Source organism: Oncorhynchus masou, chromosome 32, assembly GCF_036934945.1.
Source record: "Oncorhynchus masou masou isolate Uvic2021 chromosome 32, UVic_Omas_1.1, whole genome shotgun sequence".
NCBI classification, from domain to species: Eukaryota; Metazoa; Chordata; class Actinopteri; order Salmoniformes; family Salmonidae; genus Oncorhynchus; species Oncorhynchus masou.
The window spans coordinates 36,214,352-36,239,859 of NC_088243.1; the positions used below are offsets into that span (position 1 = coordinate 36,214,352).

The 25,508-nt window shown below is 43.3% G+C and overlaps 2 protein-coding genes across 2 annotated transcripts in view; one reads left to right on the forward strand and one right to left on the reverse strand.

Moving 5' to 3' along the window:
• The first annotated feature begins 38 nt into the window (after nt 1-38).
• Nucleotides 39-20,131, forward strand: LOC135526024 (inositol-trisphosphate 3-kinase A-like). Its single transcript, XM_064954045.1, has 7 exons — nt 39-756; nt 9,894-9,993; nt 15,572-15,785; nt 16,514-16,718; nt 16,938-17,039; nt 17,419-17,490; nt 19,170-20,131. Exons 1-7 carry the CDS (start codon nt 334-336, stop codon nt 19,407-19,409), a joined length of 1,356 nt encoding a protein of 451 aa, XP_064810117.1. The 5' UTR covers nt 39-333; the 3' UTR covers nt 19,410-20,131.
• Nucleotides 20,132-21,161: 1,030 nt separating this feature from the next.
• Nucleotides 21,162-25,508, reverse strand: part of ltk (leukocyte receptor tyrosine kinase) — a 76,108-nt gene continuing 71,761 nt past the window's right edge. The window contains 7 exon segments of the mRNA XM_064954043.1: nt 21,162-22,715; nt 22,803-22,893; nt 23,035-23,169; nt 23,300-23,401; nt 23,649-23,741; nt 23,834-23,931; nt 24,303-24,432. Of these exon segments, the coding sequence (XP_064810115.1) occupies nt 21,684-22,715; nt 22,803-22,893; nt 23,035-23,169; nt 23,300-23,401; nt 23,649-23,741; nt 23,834-23,931; nt 24,303-24,432 (1,681 nt within the window). The 3' untranslated portion in view covers nt 21,162-21,683.

Here is a 25,508-nt window from a genome sequence, read left to right on the forward strand (position 1 = left end):
ATAGAAGAAGAAGAAGAAGAAGAAGAAGAGAGGCACAATCAATGCGGAAGATAAGTTTGTGTGTGTCGACGCGGTGTGCGCCGTGGAGTGGGGTTCCCCAAAACACCAGTCAGCACATTGTACCGCCTGAAATATCTCTCTATGCCGGACAGTAGCCTAAACAGAAGAACACCTATTGCAGTATTGGAAAATACACTCAAAGTTGCACTCAAAAATAGTACTGTAATTGAGATAACCACGTTTGACGGAGTGCGGTAAAATTAAATTGTAGCGCCCTACAATTTTGGATTACACGGTGTCGGTTGTGCACACTCCCGCACGTTCATCAGTCGAATGCCGAAGGAGAGGGAGAAGAGGCGAAAGAGCTCCAAGGAGGCAGGGCTGTCTGGCGCTGGGATTGGTGAAGGGTTTTGTAAAGAGCGCAGAACAAGCTGCAAAGCATCTGAGAATTGCGATGAACTGTGCCAAATGACAGAAGTTAGGTTGCCTGAGGTTAACACCGTTCTAGCGCAATCTAGTATGATGGAGGTGCGCCGTGTACCACAGGTGACAATAACCCCAGATGGAGGCTGCTCGCAGGAGATTGAACAAGAGGATTGGGCTGATGTGGACGGTCCTCTGCGACGGAATATGTCAAACTCCTCTATCTCCTCAACAGGTTCCTCCATAGAGTCAGAGGATGACATTCTGAGTGACAACGAGAAAAAGAGCAAGGGGAATATCACATTAGAACATTTGTGTGAGCACACGGGAGAAGTGAGTACAGACTATTCTTTATTCAATTCAAGTCTTATTGTTATTGGGTCGTTCCACAAATAGAGTGCCTTTGGTTCCCTTTTCATATTTTAATGAGATTGTGCAGTAACTGAATGAATTGCCCTTTAATAAAGCTGGGTTGAGAAACTGTGTAACATTTAATATAGACCACATGGAGAATTCAATAAATCAGCTTTTTTTAAATGAAGACTTGTGGCAACAAAAAACAAGTGCCAAAATTCTGCATTTTCATTGCATTCCAGGCACCCTCTGTGACTTCTTCTCGGAAGATTTTAATCCACTTAACTCCAAATGTATCCAGGTTTTCACCGTCATGTAGTTAAACTCGAGTTCTGACAGTTCTTTCTGAAGATGATTTTTTATTTCATGCGATTAGTGATTCATTTACATATGTACCTCATTTTAAGGCCAACCCTGTTAAAGCTGCAATATTTACAATTTTGGAGCGACCTGACAAAATTAATTGACAGCAAGTCTAAGAAGCGGTAGCTCTGTTCTATGTGCGCATTTTCTATGGTTCCTGTTCTTAACTTTTGTTTTTGCAGTCTATTACTTTTGTCAACCCTGTTACCCATAGATACAGGCTAGAAATGTTTAGTCTACTAGTATATCTCAGATCTGGCAATCATTTTGATATTATGACTGAGAACTCTGTCCTGTCATAGGGCTAGATTTATTCTTCCCCTATGTACTGTACAGTACCAGTCCAAGGTTTGGACACACCTACTCATTCCAGGGTTTTTCTGAATTGTTTACTATTTTCTACATTGTATAATAATAGTGAATACATCAAAACTATGAAATAACATGCATGGAATCATGTAGAAACCAAAAGTGTTAAACAAATCCAAATATATTTGAGATTCTTCAAAGTAGCCACCCTTTGCCTTGATGACAGCTTTGCACAAAAATATATTTCACAGTGGTTTAAATGGTAGAATGATTCTCTACTCTTTACTTGCTTGTTTTGTCATGTGAACTCGAATTTTAGCAACCAAGAAATGGCGGAGCGATTTCTGCATAGTTCATCTTTCATGGATGTGAGCTTTCTGATGAATTTACTAAACATCCTTTCCTTAATGTATTAATTAATCTGTTAGAAACCCTTTCATACACAAGACCATTAAGCAACATACAGTACATGTGACACTGGTATAATCAGTTGTTTTTGAGGGTCTTTATAATGTTTTCTCATTTATAGTGCTGTAACGATGAATCACTGAGTGAAAAACAGGACATCTTCGTATCTAATCAACAGCCAAGTGATCAGTTAGTGCTGATCACTTGGGTAATTACAGACACTCTTCGAATGGTTTATTTAGTCTTGATTGGGATCATGTCAGATAGGCCTATAGTTAGCCATCTTAAAGGTCATTTCCTCTTTTGCTGTGCACTTCTGTGAGACAACACAGAAGTGGAAAGGATTTAGTTTACCCCCCCCCAATCTTAATTGAGTTAACTTCCTTCATGTCTGATGGGCCCTGGTCTGAAGCAGCCATTTTGTTTTAGCCACGTCTTATAGCACATAATACAGGCGCTGCTGTTTGCCTGGCCTACAGTATAATTTAGGAGGGCTGAGGATGGTGTTGTATTTGACTTCAACACGCTTGATTGATGACTTGCTGTATAAAATAGTGGCACAGTTGTGTTTGTCAGGACAGTACAGTACAGTAGTTTTAGATCCTCAAACTTAAAAGTAGCCGTGAATACCTCATGATGATCCAACAAAGTTTCCAAACAATGTCACTTGTGAATGTAAAAACATAAGTCAATGTTTGACTTCTATGGCCTCTCTGTTCCTCTACACCACTGGGTGAAAATTCTGATCGAAGTGAATAATAATCTACTTGTCAGAAGCCATATTTGACTTTGTCTCTGACAAAGGAGATCTGTGCCTCTGTGTAACTCGTCAGAGCTCAGCCATCTCCATAGAAGGCTCTTAGCTGTCAGCTTCCTTTAAACACACTGCATACACATTGCCTGGCCCTGCAGGAAGGGATGGCTGGGCTTGTGTACACTGCACAGTGGTTCACAGTGCTCTCCAACTGGGCCAGGTCAGTATGACAGGCCACTTGAAAGCTCTCATACTCAACCATTTTATTGATCTTTCCAGTTATTGAAAACAAAACAAAAATGGTAATGGAAAAGGTTCCTCCCTGTTATGAAAATAGAGATTTCATTTCCTCGCTAACCTTTTTAAATGGTAGATGAAGTCTCCAGTCAGCCCCCACACCTACATTACAAGACACCCCCATAGTCTTATGACTTATGTGCACATTTGAGCCACATTGACATTTAGTTATTGCCCTTTCAACACAGAAAGAAAAGTACTACTTTGTACACTAGGTTACCCATTCTGTGTTTTTCCAGTAGGGGAGAGTGAGGTAAGTAGATCATTTGTCTTTTTTTACCCTTTAGAATTACTCCGTCAAGGGAAATATAGTATTCTTTCTAACAAAGATATCTACATATATTCCAAGATGTTGTGTATCCCTGGAAATAATCAGAGGCCATGGAAAAATTACAGTTTGAAAACACAAGACAAGCTATCGAACACTTTTAATATAGGCCCTGTTGTTAGCTCATATACCAGCAATAATTCCTTGCATTACGCCTGGGAAGACAACACTTCAATTTGCTCAACTTGCCATTGGCTCAACTTACCCCAAGTCAAAATGTTTGCCTATATTAGCCCACACAGCTACAGTTGAAGTCAGAAGTTTACATACACTTAGGTTGGAGTTATTAAAACTAGTTTTCAAACACTCCACAACTTTCTTGTTAACGAACTATAGTTTTGGCAAGTCGGTTAGGACATCTACTTTGTGCATGACTTTGTGCTTTTCGAACAATTGTTTACAGACAGATTATTTCACTTATAATTCACTGTATCGTAATTCCATTGGGTCAGAAGTTTACATACACTAAGTTAACTGTGCCTTTAAACAGCTTGGAAAATTTCAGAAAATGACGTCATGGCTTTAGAAGCTTCTGATAGGCTAATTGACATACTTTGAGTCAATTGGAGGTGTACCTGTGGATGTATTTCAAGGCCTACCTTCAAACCCAATGCCTCTTTGCTTGACATCATGGAAACTCAAAAGAAATCAGCCAAGACCTCCACAAGTCTGGTTCATCCTTGGGAGCAATTTCCAAATGTCTGAAGGTACAATGTTCACCTGTACAAACAATAGTATGCAAGTATAAACACCATGGGACCACGCAGCCATCATACCGCTCAGGCAGGAGACGCGTTCTGTCTCCTAGAGATGAATGTACTTTGGTGCGAAAAGTGCAAATCAATCCCAGAACAACAGCAAAGGACCTTGTGAAGATGCTAGAGGAAACACGTACAAAAGTATCTATATCCACAGTAAAACAAGTCCTATATTGACATAACCTGTAAGGCTGCTCAGCAAGAAAGAAGCCACTGCTCCAAAACCACCATAAAAAAAGCAGGACTACAGATCGCAACTGCACATGGGGACAAAGATCATACTTTTTGGAGAAATGTCCTCTGGTCTGATGAAACACAAAACAGAACTGTTTGGCCATAATGACCATCGTTATGTTTGGAGGAGAAAGGGGAAGGCTTGTAAGCCAAAGAACACCATCCCAACTGTGAAGCATGTGGGTTGTAGCATTATGTTGTGGGGTTGCTTTGCTGCAGGAGGGACTGGTGCACTTCACAAAATAGATGGCATCATGAGGTAGGAAAATTGTGGATATTTTGAAGCCACATCTCAATGACATTAGTCAGGAAGTTAAAGCTTGGTCGCAAATGTGTCTTCCAAATGGACAATGACCCCAAGCACACTTCCAAAGCAAAAGGGCTTAAGGACAACAAAGTCAAGGTATTGGAGTGTCCACCACAAGCCCTGACCTCAATTTTGTAGAAAATTTGTGGGCAGAACTGAAAAAGCGTGTGTGAGCAAGGAGGCCTACAAACCTGACTCAGGTACACCAGCTCTGTCAGGAGGAATGGGCCAAGATTCACCCAACTTATAGTGGGAAGCTTGTGGAAGGCTACCCAAAACGTTTGACCCAAGTTAAACAATTTAAAGGCAATGCTACCAAATACTAATTGAGTGTATGTAAACTTCTGACCCACTGGGAATGTGATGAAAGAAATAAAAGCTGAAATATATCCTTCACTCTACTATTATTCTGACATTTCACATTCTTAAATAAAGTGGTGATCCTAACTGACTTAAGATAGGGAATTCTTACAAGGAGTAAATGTCAGGAATTGTAAAAAACTGAGTTTAAATGTATTTGGCTTAGGTATATGTAAACTTCTGACTTTAACTGTATAATTATGCTTGTCATGCTAGGTTTAGGAACTCATTTTGAAGCTTATTGAGACCCCCACTGATGTATAGAACATTCTTAAAATGATCTTTGGTTTAGAGGGAGCTTTCATGATGCTTCTAACACAATAAATGAATTTTGACTTGGTGACAATCTTCAAAAAAAATACCAAACTTGCTTACCACTTTTTCAACGTGGTTTCTTCCTTCAGACTCCATGAAATTATGACGTCTTCCTAAATATTTGGTCAAATTATTAATTTTGTGTATGGTTTACCCCTTTGACTGAACTTACCCCACCCTCCCCTATGACAATTACTTGTAGCGAAAAAGAGGAATGAACATTGTCATCACATCAATTGGCGCTACCAATTAGTAAAAAAAAAATAAAAATGGTATGTTAATGATTGCTCATATTCAAATCTGCCAGGTTGAGAAACTGTTGCAAGGAACATGAACAGCTTGAGTGACTCATTCAGTATTGTCACTCCCTTGTTCCAGCTCTTGTTTGCTGTTATGTCATTTGTAATTGGTCAAGTCAAAGTGTAGTGGGCTTTATTTGCAGCTGATCCCAGGAGCATAATTTTCCATCAGTCTGACAACCACACGAGGCACGGCTTTACATAGAGATGTGTCCCAGAACTCAACAGGAATGTATTAATAAAAGGTTAAAGAAGCAACCATGTTCACAAACATGAAGTGATTGTAGTTTGTGTGAGAGCGTGGCCCCCATACGGTCATGGAAATGTTGCAATCTTTTTTTGAATGAATTGAAATACCGACTACAATGTTGAAATTCAGACTAGCGTTTACATTACATCTATAGAATTGTGTGTAGCCACAAATGAAAGGACTGTGTTCATATCTCCTTGTCTTGACAGATGACATGGCTTTATTAAATACATGTTCATTAAATACAAATACATTCTTCCATTGCAAATCTACCATTCCAGTGTTTTACTTGCTATATTGTATTTACTTTGCCACCATGGCCTTTTTTGCCTTTACCTCCCTTATCGCACCTCATTTGCTCACATCGTATATAAACTTGTTTATACTGTATTATTGACTGTATGTTTGTTTTACTCCATGTGTAACTCTGTGTCGTTGTATGTGTCAAACTGCTTTGCTTTATCCTGGCCAGGTCGCAATTGTAAATGAGAACTTGTTCTCAACTTGCCTACCTGGTTAAATAAAGGTGAAATAAATAAATAAAATAAATACATTTTAATATGTCACTGTACACTGTTGGCAATGATGTGTTTGCGAGAGAGTTGAAGGCCTGTGTGGACATATGACACCCACATAGTTGGCTAAACCAACAAAGGGCATTTCATATGCCACATAAACAACACCAGCAAGTGTCACCTGACATTTCAGAGTGCCTGTCTGTGAGTTCTGTTATTTGTTTCCAGTGTATACAATCAATAGAATGAGTTAGTGTTCTTTCACTGCGGCCAATGACTAGGGCTTCACTTCCTTTTACTGCAATCTCAGCATACTGCATTGTGACCTCCGACCTCTGTTTCATTGCTTACCCTAAATTGTCAGTGTCACTGGACTTACAGTGCATTCGGAAAGTATTCAGGCCCCTTGACTTTTTCCATGTTTTGTTACAGTACAGCCTTACTCTAAAATTGATTAAATTGTTGTTTCCCTCCTCAATCTACACACAATACTGCATGATGACAAAGAATGAAGTTTAGATTTTCAAAATAAAAAAAGGAAATATCACATTTACATAAGTATTCAGACCCTTTATTCAGTACTTTGTTGAAGCACCGAGTACAGCCTTGAGTCTTCTTGGGTATGATGCTACAAGCTTAGCACACCTGTATTTGGGGATTTTCTCCCAGCCTTCTCTGCAGATCCTCTCAAGCTCTGTCAGTTTGGATGGGGAGCATTGCTGCTCAGCTATTTTCAGGTCTCTCGAGAACCCTCCAAAGTGTTCAAGTCCAGGCTCAGGCTGGGCCACTCAGGACATTCAGAGACTTGTCCCGAAGCCACTCCTGCATTGTCTTGGCTGTGTGCTTAGGGTTGTTGTCCTATTGGAAGGTGAACCTTCGCCCCAGTCTGAGGTCCTGAGCGCTCTGGAGTAGGTTTTCATCAAGGATCTCGCTGTACTTTGCTCCGTTCATCTTTCCCTCGATCCTGACTAGTCTCCCAGTCCCTGCCGCTGAAAAAACATCCTCACAGCATGATGCTGCCACCACCATGCTTCACCGTAGGGATGGTGCCAGGTTTCCTCCAGACGTGACGCTTGGCATTCAGGCCAAAGAGTTTCATCAGACCCAATGTTTTTTTTATTCTCACGGTCAGTCTTTAGGTGCCTTTTGTCAAACGCCAAGTTGGCTGTCATGTGCCTTCTACTGTTTGGTGGAGTGCTGCAGAGATGTTTGTCCTTTTGGAAGGTTCTCCCATCTCCACAGAGGAACTCTGGAGCTCTGTCCAAGTGACCATTGGGTTCTTGGTCATCTTCCTGGTCAGTTCTAGGAATATTCTTGGTGCTTCCAAACTTCTTCCATTTAAGAATGATTGAGGCCACTGTGTTCTTGGGGATCTTCAATGCTGCAGACATTTTTTGATACCCTTCCCCAGATCTGTGCCTCGACACAATCCTGTCTCTACTGACAATTCCTTTGACCTCATGGCTTGGTTTTTGCTCTGACATGCACTGTCAACTATGGGACCTTTTTATATAGACAGGTGTGTGCCTTTCCAAATCATGTCCAATCAATTGAATTTACCACAGGGGGACTCCAATTTAAGTTCTAGAAACATCTCAAGAATGATCAATGGAAACAGGATGCATCTGAGCTCAGTCTCATAGCAAAGGGTATGAAAATGTATAAGAATACATTTTCAATATATTTGGTATTTTGTGTAAATTGAGGGGGGAAATGATTTAATCCTGTTTAGAATGAGGCTGTAATGTAACAAAGTGTAAAAAGTCAAGGCGTCTGAATTCTTTCCGAATGCACTGTATCAGTACTTTACAAAAATATATGGTTTCACTTGTATTTATTCAGGGGATCCCTGAAACTCGGAGGATTTACCTAAATTGGTTGAGACCAGAGAGACCTCGAGTTAACCCATTCGCAGGGATGGTTTGGTAGCTCATTCTTTTATACTTTAGTAGCACAGTTAGGTAAGTTGGAAGCTTGTGTAGTCGAGCATTGTAAACAATCTGCTTCCTGCTACTTAGAGGCAATATCTATTTCTGAAAAATAAGCCCACTTTAAATATTTTTAACTAGCACATCTGTATATATATATTTATATTAAAACATGAAATCTTTGTCAATCCAAATGCACAGATATTTATAGGTGGTGACCCGATCAACGAGAGAACCATCGAATGAATAAATATGTAGTCCACCCCCCAAAATTTTACGAGAATAAGAGAACAACATATATTTGGTCTTGCTCGCATTAAGTATACGTTTTAAACCTACCGGAGCATTCTGGAAGGCAACCAGGCCAGATTGCAGCTCTTACACAGCCTGGTCGTCAGTTGGGGCAATGCCATAGATACGTGTCTGCATACAGCTGAACATGATAAAAACATGTATCTCGAAAACTAGGCTTAACACCATTTAGAAATCACACACTGTGTCTTGTCTGACAGATCATTCTCAAACCACACGCAAGAAGCCTGATCCAGGCCTATGTCATTCAACCTTTTGGTATGAGAATGGGATGGTCAACAGTGTTCGGTCTATAAAGAAGGCAGCATAATGATTTTTATAATCGAAGCAATTTAACACATCAGCTGAAACTGTGCCATGTCCAGGTCTTAAACCGGATTGGTGTGGAAATGTTTCCTTTTAGAGTGTAATAAAAGAATGTCTCACCTCTGTGTCATCAAGCCAGTGCTAAGACCGTGTAGCAGTTCTGCTGTGAACATGCTGTGTGACTCACTCAACGTCTCATCACAGATAGAGAACCGAAGTTGTCATGTCTCTGCCTGAATCATCCACATCTCGTTGAACAAGATCTCCATGACTGTCTTAATGCAAATCACATGGAAACAGAAAGCCAGTCAGGTGTGACCATACACAACAGGTAGTGAAATTTGTAAGTTTCACAGAAATGACAATATATAGCAAAGAAACTAATATGTTTGCAGATGAGGCCAAGGTTAGTGTTTCAAGTAATGGGTTAGGGGTAATGGCTGGGTTTTTATTTATTTAACTTGGCAAGTCGGTTAAGAACAAATTATTATTTACAATGATGGCCTACCAAAAGGCCTCCTGTGGGGACGGGGGCTGGGATTCAAAATAAAAATGTGGGATAAAACACACACGCATTACAACAAGAGACAACACTACATAAAGAGAGACCAAAGACAACACAGCATGGCAGCAGCACAACATGACAACACGGTAGCTGCACAAACAGGGTACAAACATTTTTGGACACAGACAACAGCACAAACAGGCAGAAAGAGAGAGACAACAATGCATCACGTGAAGGATTAAGGTTTAGGGTTGAGCAAGAATGGGGCCATGAAGCTAGGGTTAGATTTGAGGTTTGAATTCGAGTTGAGCCGCGATAAGGATATGAAGCTACGGTTAGTGACTTCGATACATTGAAGCAAATAACCAAAGTCACAGTGGCCAAGTGATTATGACAGCTGTCCCTCGTATTTGAGTCAAATCATGATCATTATCGTTATACAACTTTAATTGACGTCCACCCGACTGGTGAGCTCTGGCTTGAGGACAGTGACTCTGCCTGGTTGATAATGAACCAGATACTCCAACGAGGTAAAGCTGACTTCCTGTGCTTGGTCTTCTTTCCTCAGAGCATTCCCTGGTGGACGCTAAAGAATATCGTCGTCAACTGGCCTTTTGTTGGCTCCCAGAGAAGAAACCTGTCCTGGGTTCAACTAGCTGGACACAAAGGTAAAGCACAGTCATCATGGTCATGACCCCTCACCGATCAGAGCAGCGTACCACGAACCAATCACTAATGATACATACTGTGCACATTCCACACAAAATAAAGCACACAAGACACAGACTAATGTATGCTATTATTCACACACAACTGCAAATTCCATCTGAAACAATCTTCTTGACCCTAACCAGCTTCAAGACGGGTCACACAGCCGAGACCGCTCTCCTCTCTGTCACGGAGGCTCTCCGCACTACCAAAGCTGACTCTCTCTCCTCATCCTCCTAGATCTGTCTGTTGCCTTCAACACTATAAACCGTCAGATCCTCCTCTCCACCCTCTCAGGGCTGGGCATCTCAGGATCTCCACACTCTTGGTTTGCATCCTACCTGGCTGGCCGCTCCTACCAGGTGACATGGAGAGGATCTCTGCACCATGTCCTCTCACTACTGGTGTCCCCCAGGGCTCCATCCTAGGCCCTCTTCTCACTATACACCAAGTCACATGGCTCCGTCACGTCCTCACATGGTCTCTCCTATCACGGATGACACTCAATTATTTTTCTACTTCCCCCTTTTGACACCCAGGTGGCGACAGGCATCTCTGCATGCCAGGCAGACATCTCAGTTTGGATATTGGCCCACCACCTCAAGCTCAACCTCAACAAGATGGCCTGCCCGCTCCAAGACCTCTCCATCACGGTTGACTAACTCTACGGTGTCTTCCTCCCAGAATGCAAAGAACCTTGGCGTGATCCTGGACAACACCCTATCGTTCTTTGCAAACATCAAAGCAGTAACTCACTCCTGCAGGTTCATGCTCTACAACATCCGTAAAGTACGACCCTAGTACTTCACACAGGAAATGGCTCAGGTCCTAATCCAGGCACTTGTCATCTCCCATCTGGACTGCTTTAACTCGCTGTTGGCTGGGCTCCCTGCTTGTGCCATAAATCCCCTGCAACTTATCCAGATCTCCGCAGCCTGCCTGATGTTCAACCATCCCAAGTTCTACCATGTCACCCCGTACCTCTGCACACCCCACTGGCTTCCAGTCGAAGCTCGCATCCATTACAAAATCAAGGTGCTTACCTACGGAGCAACAAAGGGAACTGCTCCTATACCTAGCTATACTCAAACCCTACACCCAACCCGAGCACTCCGTTCTGCCACCTCAGGTCTCTTGGTCCTCTCACCCCTACAGAAGGTCCGCTCCTGCTCAGCCCAGTCTAAGCTCTTCTCTGTCCTGTCACTCAAATGGTGGAACGAGCTTCCACCTGAAGCTAAGACAGCAGAGTCTCTGCCCATCTTCTGACAACAACTAAAAACGTACTACCTCTTAAAAGAGGTATCTTAAATACAGTGCCTTCACAAAATATTTATACTCCTTGACTTATTACACATTTGTTGTTACAGCATAAAATGGATTCAATGTATTGTTTCCACTCATCTACACACAATATCCCATAATGACAAAGTGAAAACATGTTTTTAGAAATGTTTGCAAATGTATTAAAAGTTAAATACAGAAATATATTTAATTTACATACGTATTCCCACCCCGGACTTAATTTTTATTTTTTATTTTTTTATTTTACCTTTATTTAACTAGGCAAGTCAGTTAAGAACAAATTCTTATTTTCAATGACGGCCTAGGAACAGTGGGTTAACTGCCTGTTCAAGGGCAGAACGACAGATTTGTACCTTGTCAGCTCAGGGATTTGAACTTGCAACCTTCCGGTTACTAGTCCAACGCTCTAACCACTAGGCTACCCTGCCTATGTTAGAATCAGCTTTGGTAGTGATTACAGCTGTAAGTCTTTCTGGGTAAATCTCTAAGAGCTTTGCACACCTGCATTGTACAATATTTGCACATGATTCTATTTCAAATTCTTCAAGCTCTGTCAAGTTGGTTGTTTATCATTGCTAGACAGCCATTTAAGTCTTACCATAGTTTTGACTTAAATCGACTTGAAAATAAAGCCACTCAGGAACATTCAATGTTGTCTTCGTAAGCAATTCCAGTGTATATTTGGCCTTGTGCTTTAGGTTATTGTCCTGCTGAAAGGTGAAATTGTCTCCTCTAGGTGCTTAGCTCTCTTTTTTCTTTCTATCCTAAAATAACTCCGTAGTCCTTGCCGATGACAAGCATACCCATAACATTATGCAGCCACCTCCGTGCTTGGAAATATGAAGAGTGGTACTCAGTGATGTGTTGTGTTGGATTTGCCCCAAACATAACACTTTGTATTCAGGGCATGAAGTTCATTACTTTTACACACTTTTTTTTGCAGTTTTACTTGAGTGCCTTATTGTTGAATATTTGTATTCTTTATAGGCTCCCTTCTTTTCACTGTCATTTTAGGTTAGTATTGTGGACTAACTACAATGTTGATCCATCCTCAGTTTTCTCCTATCACAGCCATTAAATCTCTAACTGTGTGATGTCATTTCAGGGCCTAAGTATTTTCTGTCTTCGTGCTAGACTGCCGCTTGTCCCTCCTGGTACATGTTTCTCCTAACAGTGTTGACTTGTTAACTTCGATTTGTTAGTTCTTCATTGTTCTGTTTTTTTTTGGTCTACTTTTTCAGCCTGTTTTTGTCCACTTGCCTTGCATGCTGGACTTTTACAACCTTGCTTTATTAGAGCTCGTTAGCTGTTAGTCTACCTCTGAAAAGGTTCTGCATGGTCAATCTGTGGTCTGTGTAGTGGCTGTACAGCATTTACTGCTGATACAGACGGTGCAGAAGTCAGCGCAAATTTACTTTTTTTTGTGCTTCGCAGAGCTGTTGTCAAATAAAATACAATTATATTGGTCACATACACATGGTTAGCAGATGTTATTGCGATTGTAGCGACATGCTTGTGCCTCTAGTTCCGACAGTGCAGCAATATCTAACAATTCCACAACGACTACCTAATACACTGAGTTTGTGTTTTATACAGGACCTCCAGTCCCCACCCACCATCAACCAATCATGCCAATACGGAGTCCTCCACATTGTTTCAAAAATGTGAGAGGCACACGGCGATGTGTTACGGAGCTTGATTAGGCCTCTGCGTGCCTCTGGCGGCTCTGCAATTGTCACACCCGCAATACAAAGCCTCCAACCATTGTTTCGGATCAAGCATAAATTGGATTTGAGTCTGGACTGCGCTGCTGTGACTTCCACCTGCCTGGGTTCTTCCTCTGATCGCTGGCCTGCTGGTTTACTCCTGGCCTCCTATCAGATTACCCTCTGACTCTCTCTGCCAGGTATGGCTTCCGCCTCCCCCTGATTATTTGCCGGTAAGTTCTATGGCAGCGGTCACTGATGATAAAGGCTTACACTCCTTTTTTTGTGCGAGTTGCGCTGTTATTGGTAGTTGCACTTGATTCAGAAGCCCTGCGTAGGCAAAGTGTTCCCATTTTTGAACAATTTCTTGTCTGAAAAGACAAACTCCGCCTACCAGGCAGTCCGGGAGATCTGTGGTTAAATTGAGTGTGCCTACTGCGCCGGCCAATTTGGATAGCTCAAATCACTTTGTCTACAGCTTCCCCGGCCACAAAGTTTGATGCTAGCCTCCATGAGGTTTCATAAGTTTTAAAACCATGACCAGAGAGACTCAAAGAACACATCAAAGAGCTGCTGTTTTTATGAGTGAGTTCATGTCTGCTATTCGACACTATTATAAAACGGGCTTCTCCCTACTTCTCCCGCTGCAATGAATGAGTAGCCAAGTCTATCGATAGCCCTGCATATGACTTATTATTAGCAGTTTGTTGACTTTTTTTAATAATGAGGACTTTCTCTGGTCATAGGAACAGCATGAATTTGTGCTTGAGAAAGATGAGTTTCGCCATCAGGTGGAAGACCGTGTCCCCTCTTTCTGCTCAGTCTCACTGGAGGAAAGGAAGGAGAGAGCAGGGACGGTGAGAGTACGGAACCTCTGCTGCTCTCTCCTTCCCTCTGCTGATCAAGACAACTGGGAACTCTGGCAAAAATGAGATCTGACTGGGAACAATAGTTTGAACGGTCATTCAACTCAGAATTCCAAGTTGGAAACTCTAGAGCTCCGACTTTCCGTCCTGAAGATCATTGACGTCAAGATTTGACCCCCCCCCCGGGTCCCAGTTGTCATAAAAGTACCATTACCATTGGATGCAGGTACCATCAGTCCAGGAACAAAGCTAATCATTTCAATTTATGCTCAGCTGTTCCTTGCAAGTGCTACGCCAACTGATCTATTTGTTATCAAATCTCGAGTTTTGAAATATAATATGGTCTGAGAAGAATATTGGCAAGCCAGGCCTGCAGCCAATATGCTTTAGGTTTGGGCCTACAGCACAAACCTCATTCCTACAGAACTGTTTTTATTAGGTTAATGTTACATTTTAAGTCCTGTTTAGAAAATATTAGGAGCGGTAGCACTCTGCATGCTTTTTGACTGCAGAAGTGGTCTTGACTCCGAAAAGGTTGGTGACCACTTCGCTACGGCCTCTCCCCTGAAGCGCCTCTTTCCCTGGCTCTGGTAACCCAGCCTCGACTCTTTTGCCATTGTGTGGGCCCCAGTCGTCAATCTCATCGAGTAGGCCTCTGATCTCTGCTTTTTCCTCTGATAGTAAAGGTTTTGTTTCTGACTGTGGGTTATAGTGCTAGCTGGTTTAGAGTAGGCTAGTAGGGCTTTGGCTTGCTGCTTTGCCGACCATGGCGGTTTCCTTCCTCTACGGCAACTGAGTTAGGAAGGACGCCTGTATCTTTGTAGTGATTGCTGGGTGTAATTACACAAGGTGTAATTAATAACTTTTTCATGCTTAAAGAAATATTCAATGTCTGCATTTTTGTTGTCCTGTCTGGCTCAGTTGATAGAGCATGGAGCTTGTGACGCCAGGATTGTGAGTTCAATTCCTGTGTCTACTCGCACATAAAAACGTGTGTATGCATGATTGTTATTCACTTTGGATAAAAGCGTCTGCTAAATGACATTTATTATAATAATGATGAATGATTAATTATTATATACAAAAAAAATACCAATAGGTGCCCTTCTTTGCCAGGTATTGGAAAACCTCCCTGGTCTTTGTGGTTGAATCTGTTTGAAGTCCACTGCTCGACTGAGAGACTTTACAATTATCTGTATGTGTGTGTGTGTGTGTGTGGGGTACAGAGATGAGGTAGTCTTTCAAACATCATGTTAAACACTATTATTGTGCACAGAGTGAGTCCATGCAAATTATGTGACTTGTTAAGCAAATCTTCACTCCTCTGAGTTTATTTAGACTTGCTATAACAAAAGGGTTGAATACATATTGACTAAAGACATTTCAGCTTTCATTTTTAATGAATTTGTACAAGTTTCTAAAAACATAATTCCACTTTGACATTACGGGGGTATTGTTTGTAGATAGTGTCACTCTCATTTTAATACATTTTTAAATTTAGGCTATAACACAAAAATGTGGAAAAGGTCTAGGAGTGTGAATACGTTCAGAAGTCACTAAGTCATGTCTTATCCCCCCCCCCCCTCCCTAAAATGTCAATATAAACTGTCAGTCATGAGTGGTTTGCCGTGGAATGTCAGTGTGTCTGTGCTGCTCTTTTCCAGGTAACTTCAAAGCTGGCGGCAAAGGCACCATTCTGAAGAAGTTCTCCGAGAATGAGAAGCTGTGCTTTGAGAGATTGCAGGGTGATGTGCTCCAGGGCTTTGTGCCAGGATACCATGGGGTGGTGGAGAGGGATGGGGAGCCCTTCCTACATATGACTGATCTACTGGTCAACTTTGATGAACCCAGTGTTATGGACTGCAAGATGGGAGTGAGGTAAGGTAGCAGCAGTAGGTCTGTTCCATAATAATGTGCAGAATACTACATGTCTGGCCCTTTAGGAGGGTTGGGTGAAAGGAGGTATGGAGGTATTAAGCAATGCAAACGAATCACGGTTGGAGTAATAGAATTTAGCAGTATCAGAGAGCATTTTCCATCTTACACTTCAGTGCTCCTGATAGCAGAACCTGCACACTGTAAACTTGTTTCTTTTTCTCTTGATAAAAAAAACAACAAAACTGTTTCTGTGAGGATTTCCTGCCACAGTTGGTGGGGGTGTCATGTCACAGAGGCCCTCACGTTTCCTGTACATAGACAAAGAACCACGTACAAACGCACACACGGGGGGTTGCAGGCACAGGTTTCCCCTGGAGACTCCCTTCTGACAAACATACAATCCAATTCATTACCCAAGCACTCTCACTGTCAGCTAACACACCCTGTCACACAGTTAAACTAACAATCAGGCTGTGTACCCTGGAGTCTCCTCCTTACTTCCTCCTTTTATACAGAGGAAGTTCCATTAGCAGAATGAAAGTGACCTTCATAACATTGATTTTGCTTCTCTTTTTGTCTACCAAGTAAGACTTTGCATGTCGTTGTCTGTAGTGCCACCACACCAACTCCTCTCATCATACACGACAATGACAAGTCACTTAGCTGTGAGGATTGTAAACCGGGTCATACGCAGCTCAGTATGTCTCGTTCTGTTGTTTTCCTCTCAGGACGTATCTGGAGGAAGAGCTGGTGCGAGCGCGGGAGCGGCCTAAGCTCCGTAGGGATCTGTATGACAAGATGCTGGAGGTGGACAGTGAGGCCCCCAGCCCACAGGAGCACCTCCAGAGGGCCGTCACCAAACCCTGCTACATGCAGTGGCGAGAGACCCTCAGCTCCACACACACCCTGGGGTTCCGCATCGAGGGCATCAAGGCAAGTACCAGTGTGTCAACATAAAAGAAGGAATTTGGTCAGTTTTCACTCAAAACGCCACCATAGAGATCCTTTCCCATTTAAACCAGAAAAGGTTTTTCTCCACCCCCCCCCCCACCCGTCTCCATTAACCAATTTTTAATGGTTAATGTTGCTCAAGTTTTTTGTATTTGTAGTTCACTACATATTCAATTTAGTCATGTCTGTTCCTTCTCACAGAAAGCTGACGGTACATGTCATACGGATTTCAAGAAGACCCGGTCTAAGGAGGATGTCACACAGGTCTTCAGGGACTTTTCCGGAGGCAATACAAACATTGTAGTAGGTTGACAGCTACGAGTCCTACCTGTTATGGTGTTACAGCCACATTAATTAGCATGTTCTGCTGATTCAAACACAATGGAGACATACCTTGTCTCATGTAAAGGCCATACTTGAACAGTCAAACAAATTGGTTTACCTGTCTTGTGTAAGATCACATGAAAAGTAATACACACATTGGTAAATATTTGGATGGGATGAGACACCCACATGGCAATATGCACTATAGTAGATCCTGTTGGAACGACAGATGGCAAATGGAATTGAGCTACCTGTACACATAAATTTAAGAGGTTAATGGATTTATCAAGGGAGGCTCCCAAGTCTCAACTACAGCCAGAATTATCACATTGCCCCCTATTCTCTCCCTCTCATACAGAATTCATACCTCGGCAAACTAGCAAAAATTCAACAAGCCCTGAAGTCATCTGAATTCTTCAAGAGACATGAGGTGAATAGAGGAGCTTTAGTTCATCAGCACGTGTTTTCTATTGAAATTTGTTCATCACATTTTACAGTTGTGGCCAAAGGTTTTGAGAATGACACAAATATTAATTTTCAAAGTCTGCTGCTTCAGTTTGTATGATGGCAATCTGCATATACCCCAGAATGTTATGAAGAGTGATCAGATGAATTGCAAAGTCCCTCTTTGCCATGCAAATGAACTGAATCCCCAAAAACATTCCCACTACATTTCAGCCCTGCCACAAAAGGACCAGCTGACATTATGTCAGTGATTATCTAGTTAACACAGGTGTGAGTGTTGACAAGGACAAGGCTGGAGATCACTCTGTCATGATTGAGTTCGAATAACAGAATGGAAGCTTCAAAAGGAGGCTGGTGTATGGAATCATTGTTCTTCCTCTGTCAACCATGGTTACCTGCAAGGAAACACGTGCCGTCACCATTGCTTTGCACAAAAAGGGCTTCACAGGCAGGGATATTGCTGCCAGTAAGATTTCACCTAAATCAACCATTTATCGGATCATCATGAAATTCAAGGAGAGTGGTTCAATTGTTGTGAAGAAGGTTTCAGGGTGCCCAAGAAAGTCCAGCAAGCGCCAGGACCGTCTCCTAAAGTTGATTCAGCAGCGGGATTGGGGCACCACCAGTACAGAGCTTGCTCGGGAATGGCAGCAGGCAGGTGTGAGTGCATCTGCACGCACAGTGAGGCGAAGGCTTTTGGAGGATGGCCTGGTGTCAAGAAGGGCGGCAAAGAAGACACTTCTCTGCAGGAAAAACATCAGGGACAGACTGATATTCTGCAGAAGGTACAGGGATTGGACTGCTGAGGACTGGGATAAAGTCATTTTCTCTGATGAATCCCCTTTCCGATTGTTTAGGGCATCCGGACAAAAGCTTGTCCGGAGAAGACAAGGTGAGCGCTACCATCAGTCCTGTGTCATGCCAACAGTAAAGCATCCTGAGACCATTCATGTGTGGGGTAGCTTCTCAGCCAAGGGAGTGGACTCATTCACAATTTTGCCTAAGAACACAGCCATGAATTAAGAATGGTACCAACACATCCTCCGAGAGCAACTTCTCCCAACCACCCAGGAACAGTTTGGTGGTGAACAATGCCTTTTCCAGCATAATGGAGCACCTTGCCATAAGGCAAAAGTGATAACTCAGTGGCTCGGGGAACAAAACATCAATATTTTGGGTCCGTGGCCAGAACTCCCCAGACCTTAATCCCATTGAGAACTTGTGGTCAATCCTCAAGAGGCAGGTGGACAAACAAAACCCCACACATTCTGACAAACTCCAAGCATTGATTATGCAAGAATGGGCTGCCATCAGTCAGGATGTGGCCCAGAAGTTAATTGGCATCATGCCAGGGCAGATTGCAGAGGTCTGCAAATATTGACTCTTTGCATCAACTTCATGTAATTGTCAATAAAAGCCTTTGAAACTTGTGAAATGCTTGTAATTATACTTCAGGATTCCATAGTAACATCTGACAAATCTCTAAAGACACTGAAGCAGCAAACTTTGTAGAAATTAATGTGTCATTCTCAACTTTTGGCCACGACTGTATATATTAAACACATCGAAGAGCTTTTGTGAGGCATACCAGTGAAAAATATCAATGATTTTATATTGTAATGAGTACTAGTCTTTTTCTCCAAGGTGATTGGGAGCTCCCTCCTCTTCATCCATGACCACACTGAGCGAGCTGAGGTTTGGCTCATTGACTTTGGTAAGACTACAGGGTTACCTGAAGGACAGACTCTGGACCACTGCATACCCTGGCAGGAGGGCAACCGAGAGGACGGATACATGTTGGGACTGGACAACCTGATGAGGACACTGGGCTCTTTGACCAATGAAGGCAATAGTGAAGGAACTAGTCAATTGACTAGTGAGTGAACTAGTGAGTGCCTCTTAGATATGGCCACCCGGAAGGGAGATGGATCTTACATCATTCTAGCAGTTAGAGGACCCTGGGCGGTATTCTAGTCTGTCAAGGGTCCTCTGTCACAAAGTATACCTAACTGTATGAATCACATGTACAGCTTACCTACCTACTGTATTCAGCACAACCAATTGTATCGCTGAGTAAGTATTGTTGAAGCTATTGCAGCATGGAGGTAAGAGGAAGGTTTTCTTTAGCATATCTGTGCCTGTTGAACTAATGAATATACAGAAACTTGATATTTTAAAGCCTGTACATTCTAGTAAAGGCATTACATTACTGCTTGCGTAAGGGACAGTATTGCATAGAAATCGAACACGCTCCATATTCCAAGGTATCATTAGATATGATTGATTGAAGTATTTGATAATCAAGCATGTCTTTTTGGTTTCAAACGTTATTTAAGACATTGGGCATACTTTATTCTAATACAGTTACACACAGCAGTTTGTATTTAGGATCATATCATGGTGAAAGATGAATTTAAAATGAGTCTTTCTAGTATTGTGTTTTGATAGTCCACGAGACTAACCTCAGAAAAACGCTATTGCCTTGCGTGAATGGGTTAGCAATGGTTGTGTATTGGGATTTCATATGTTAAAGTAAACATCTGTAATGCTGTATTATAAAACACATTAAATAGTTCATTTGTTTGGGGCAGAGAGATACAAGTTTATAGCGTTTGTTCTTCTGTGTAGAGGCCCATAACTTTGGATATGAAACCAATGTCTGTGGAAATTTTGAAAATAAACGTTTTCAGACTTTTTTATTTTGGTTGGGGAAGATTGTATTTTACCAGGTAGTCAGGTGAAGGGGGGTTTCTTCACTGTAATTAATATATAGGCTTCAAGGCTTGTCCACAAAGTGTCACTGTGTTTGACTGTAGCCTACATCATTGGAAACACAGGACATTATCGTAACCTAAAATATCCAGTAAACAATGTTTATTTCAGTGTAATAAGCTAACATGTACATCAGCAACCGTACCACTAACTGCAGCTCGTAACATAAATACTGAGAAATCAAAAAAGTAAATGGCAAACAAGCCCTCAACTATTTGGTATTTCATATGAGGATGCTGTCCCCTGCTGGGTGGAGGAGGTACAGTACAAACCTGTAGTGTTCAACAAGACAAACATAAATACACTTTTTAGAAATGAAGTAGAATTGCTACAAATGTACGAAGTTAGTCCAGTTTAAGGAATTCCAATGTCAAATAATAGTATATCATATTTTGGTGTTGCCAAGGTGAAATTCAGTAGTATGGACACAGAGGAATTCCTACCACAATCTGCTGTAGGTTTCTCTAAAACCCTCAGTAAAAAGTGAGAAGAGCCACCATTTGATTAAATGCACATAGAGAGGGTAAAGTATTAGTAGACAATAGTATTAAGAAAATATTTGTGGAGACTACTACATTTAAACACTATCTACAAAATAACTGACATTGGTCATGCACCTTGTAGGTGACAAGTCATAATTATCGCAAGGAGCTCCTACACTAGTCTAGACTGTACCCGTCATAGCATCCTCGCACAACGTAATTCTCCTTTCTGCCTTACCATCACCTTCATAGGGAACCAGAGATTCTTATGTCTTCACAGTATTGATTTAGCAGTCAATCATTCCAGTGTAAACCTACAATACAACTTTATTATCCATCGTTTCAATGACGAACCAAACAGCCCCCCCACACCCCACCCCAGGGTCAGGCTGTAGTGCTCTCTCTGGATAGAGAGCATGTTATGGGCTGAAGGGTAGAGGATTGTTGTTGGGATAAAAAAGGTAATGGTAGAAACGGAGAAGAAAGGAATGGACTAACAAAAGAGCCCCGAAGCAGAGGAGACACTTCGCAGATGAATCCAGCAAGGGCCTAGAAATCCACTGGGGCTTGGATGTGCTTCTGTGCCAGTGACAGCCTTCATGGGATGTGTCATATTCCACATCAGCAAGAGAACATACCAATGAACATGGCAATGCAGCATCTCTTCCGGTCTGAACTGTTGTGTTTTCCTGCTACTGTGCCTTTCATATAATTCTCTCATTGCCTACGCTAACTAGAATGTATCAGTTGCACCAAAACTGTATAAAATAAAACAATGAATAGACAAAAGGGAGTGAATTATTTGGTCAAAATGGCTGCCGTCTCCAGTAGTGTGTTCCTGTGCGTGGCCATTGATCTGTGAGGTCTGTTCCAGTGTTCTTGCTTCTCCCCCCAGGAGCCACAGTTAGACAGGGGTGACGCTCAGGTCCTCCGACAGGGAGAAGCCTGAGTCTCTGTCCCGGGTGGGTTTCTCAGGTTTGGTGTACTTCCTCACATCCTCGTGTCCATAGCTGGCGTGGCGCTTCAGTAGCAGTTTGGGCATACAAGAGGAGGCTGCACCCAGGCCTGCCCCTGAGCAGGTGGAGAAAGAGCCGCTGGGGGCACAGCTGGTGCTGGGGCAGGGCTCTGGGCTTTTGGGCACCACCAGGGGCAGTCTCTCCACCTCGTAGCTCTGCTCGTCGTAGGCATAGTTGACGTTGCCACAGGGGAAGCTCTGCAGCTTAGCCAGGTCCACGGCCTGGCCCCCACTGGCGCCTCCTGCTGGGCCCTTCCGGGAGGACACCAGGCTGAGGCTGGGTGCACCCTGGTGAGCAGAAAGGGTCTGGCAGGACGAGGAGGGGGATGAGGAGCACAGGCTGCTGGGGGCTGGGAGGCCGAGGCTGCCATCGCATCCAGAGTCGGTGCACTCGGAGGTAGGGGGTGCTGCCTGGAGGGCAGAGCAGCTGCTGGACAGGGGCATGGACTGGGTATGAGACAGTGCTGTCTTCCCCTGACCAAAGCTCTCCAGCACCCAAGAGCCATAGGTTGGGTTCCACAGGTTCTTGGTCTTGTTTTTGAGCCTCTGGCTGCCTGAGAATGAGCTGTTCCTGGAGCAGGGCTGGAGGAGGGGCTCAGGTTGGAGCCAGGCCCCAGGGCAGACCCCTGGAGCAGGGACAGGCTCAGCCCAGCAGGGCTCCAGGGCCTCACGGTATGAGGCCACCTCCTGAGGCAGCTGCTGGGGCCTATGTAGCAGCAGACGGGGCTTGTGTGGTTGGGGCAGCGGGGTGGGACCAATGCCCAGACCCAGGCTGCTGAGCTGGGGAGAGACCTCCTGGGAGGGGGCCACCAGCAGAGGGGTCAGACTGCCTGAGGTGTCAGGGCAGATCACAGTGCTCAAGTCCTCCTCTATTGTGGGGCCATACTCCACAGGCAGGGGTGTGTTGATCACATCAGGGTCCTGGGTGGGAGATCGAGAATATAAATGGTAAATATAGAATGGTGTGTTATAAAGGAAATGCATCCCTGGCTGCCAGTGGGTCAGTACCTGAGTGCAGTAGTTGATCCTCTCCAGAATGGTGGAGAAATTGGGTCTGTGTTCAGGGCAGTGCTGCCAGCACTGAGTCATGATCCGGTAACTACAGAAGGGAAAGGGAGAATAAAAACTCAATATCATGGATTTATGTCTGATATTGCATATAGGCCTTGCAACAACAGTAAAAGCATTATAAATTCCCACCAAGAGTCAACTCTCCATCAGCTCAATCTGATCTACTCACACAGGCCCGGGACAGCTCTTCGGGGGGTCCATCCTCCCCCCACTCGTCACAAACTCCAGAACCTCTTGGTTGGTCTTGCAGGGGTAAGGCATGTAGCCAAGAGAGAAAATCTCCCAGAGCAGTACTCCAAACGACCTGCAGAGGGAGAACAGAGCTCAGTTTAAAAAGTTGCTAAGAGAAATCAGTTGCTGTCCCATTTACACTGGCCGTATGTACTTATACCACTCATTCAACGTTGGATCATGTAGAAGAGTAAACGGGTTACCAGGTGTCCGTTTTGCAGGTGAAGATGCCCTCCATGAAGGCCTCTGGCGGCATCCACTTGACGGGCAGCATGGCACGGCCTCCCTTTCTGTAGTAGCTGGCTCTATGGAGGAGAATGAGTCATGGTTAGCGTCTCAAACTCCTCTAGGTATATAACTCAATGGGAATAGTACTCTTGAGTCTTCATCACTGCACGGAGCGAGACCAGACTGATCCTACAGATACGTTGAGATTTCAACTAGGGAAAAAAAGAATGGAGAAATTAAAACGGCTCATGTCATGAAGATCAAGAGGCTTGGTAGATGCCGAGTGTGCTATCGGGACAGATAGTACTAGTGGTTTAAGTGTACCTGTATATATCACGTGCCATTCCAAAGTCCCCTATCTTAGCCACTCTGTCTGGCCCAGGGCAGGTCAGCAAACAATTCCTGGCAGCTATGTCTCTGAAACACACAACATTGAATACCTCTTTATGTAATATTAATACCGTATGCAAAAAGGTCATGCTTAGGTTGTGGTAGGAGGACATAGTAACCTGTGGATGAAGTGGTTCTCCTCCAAGTAACGGCAGCCGAAGGCGATGTCTCTGGCCACGTGTAACAGCTCCAGCATGGTGAGGGAGGAGCTCTGACTCTGAAAAGACACCATACAAAACCATTACTGCTGGCTTTTACCTACACAGACCTACAGGGCTGTTTAACAGTAGAGAGACACTCCGTTTCTGACCGTTTTGGGTCGGTTCTGTCTAAGGGAGCTAATGATCGTTTTGGTTCTGTCTCAGGAAGCTACTGACCGTTTTGGGTCTGTTCTGTCTCAGGAAGCTACTGACCGTTTTGGGTCTGTTCTGTCTAAGGGAGCTAATGATCGTTTTGGTTCTGTCTCAGGAAGCTACTGACCGTTTTGGGTCTGTTCTGTCTCAGGAAGCTACTGACCGTTTTGGGTCTGTTCTGTCTCAGGAAGCTACTGACCGTTTTGGGTCTGTTCTGTCTCAGGAAGCTACTGACCGTTTTGGGTCTGTTCTGTCTCAGGAAGCTCTTCATATCTCCTCCAGTCATCAGCTCAAGGAGGATGAAGCGAGGCAGGATCTGCAGACTCACCCCGATGCAGCGCACTATGTTCTGGTGGCTGAACTTACTGTGGACACACAAGGACAATGGTGGTGAATACACTGCCTCAGGCCAGACACCAGCTGTAATATCTTCAGGGTACACAGGATCCGGCACCATTCCGTTTTGGACGTTTTCATTCCTGAAACTATTTGGCCGGATCCGGTACCTCTTGGCAAAAAATAAACGTAATATGAAAAAGTAGATTTTCAGCCCTTACGTAATATTCTAAGAGTTGATTGGGGTACAGCCGGCCTGGGTTTATGGTTTGAGCAACATTATGTTTGAGACCAACGTGTGGCTGTGTGAGAAGCACGGCTTCATCGCTCACAGAACTAGAATGAGATTCATTTTCTATGATCTCTCTCCTGCTCTCTGCTCTGATAGACATGAGCCTGCAACTCTCCGCTCTCCAGCATTGTACTTAATTTATTTCCATATATAATCATAACCGCGCAAAGGGTTCTGGAGGAGCTGGAGCACCCCTGATTAATTCAAATACATTTGAAAAAGTTATAGAATTACTGCTGTCTGTCCAGAAATAAGTGAAATAATTTAGAGTAGCCTACTAATTTAGCCACAGAGGATCAATAGCTTCTTCAAAAATGAAAAATAAAGCATAGCTGGTAGATAGTAGCCCATTAACGAGGCATAGCCTACAAGTCGAGAACGCTTGGCAAATCTGTCAGTTGCAATTTGTCAATTGCATGGAATTTGTTTATTGAAAGGCCACATTTCCCCCCAGACCCTAGGCTACTAAAAATGTTCCCCATGTGTGCAACTTCTGGAAGTGCCTCTACTCTACTGCTCTATGTCACCACGCAAATAAAATGCGATTACATGCAAGCCAGGCTTTATTATACAGGTGATGTGTTTTTTTCGCATGTGTTCCGGTACCTCAGAGCTCCCCAACTCACCCACTCATTTTTTGTTTCCGACACCTCCCGATTTACAAATTAAGCACGGATTGTTACAAAAGAAGTTCAAACCCCCGAGCTGACAAGGTACAAATCTGTCGTTTTGCCCCTGAACAGGCAGTTAACCCACTGTTCCCAGGCCGTCATTGAAAATAAGAATGTGTTCTTAACTGACTTGCCTGGTTAA

What these genes read in the sequence shown, in the direction of transcription:
- LOC135526024 (XM_064954045.1), top strand. Translation starts at nt 334, where the DNA reads ATGCCGAAGGAGAGGGAGAAGAGGCGAAAGAGCTCCAAGGAGGCAGGG. An exon ending in TCAACTAGCTGGACACAAAG is followed by an intron (nt 9,994 to 15,571) that starts GTAAAGCACAGT and finishes GCTCTTTTCCAG; the next exon opens with GTAACTTCAAAGCTGGCGGC. An exon ending in GAGGCAATACAAACATTGTA is followed by an intron (nt 17,040 to 17,418) that starts GTAGGTTGACAG and finishes CCTCTCATACAG; the next exon opens with AATTCATACCTCGGCAAACT.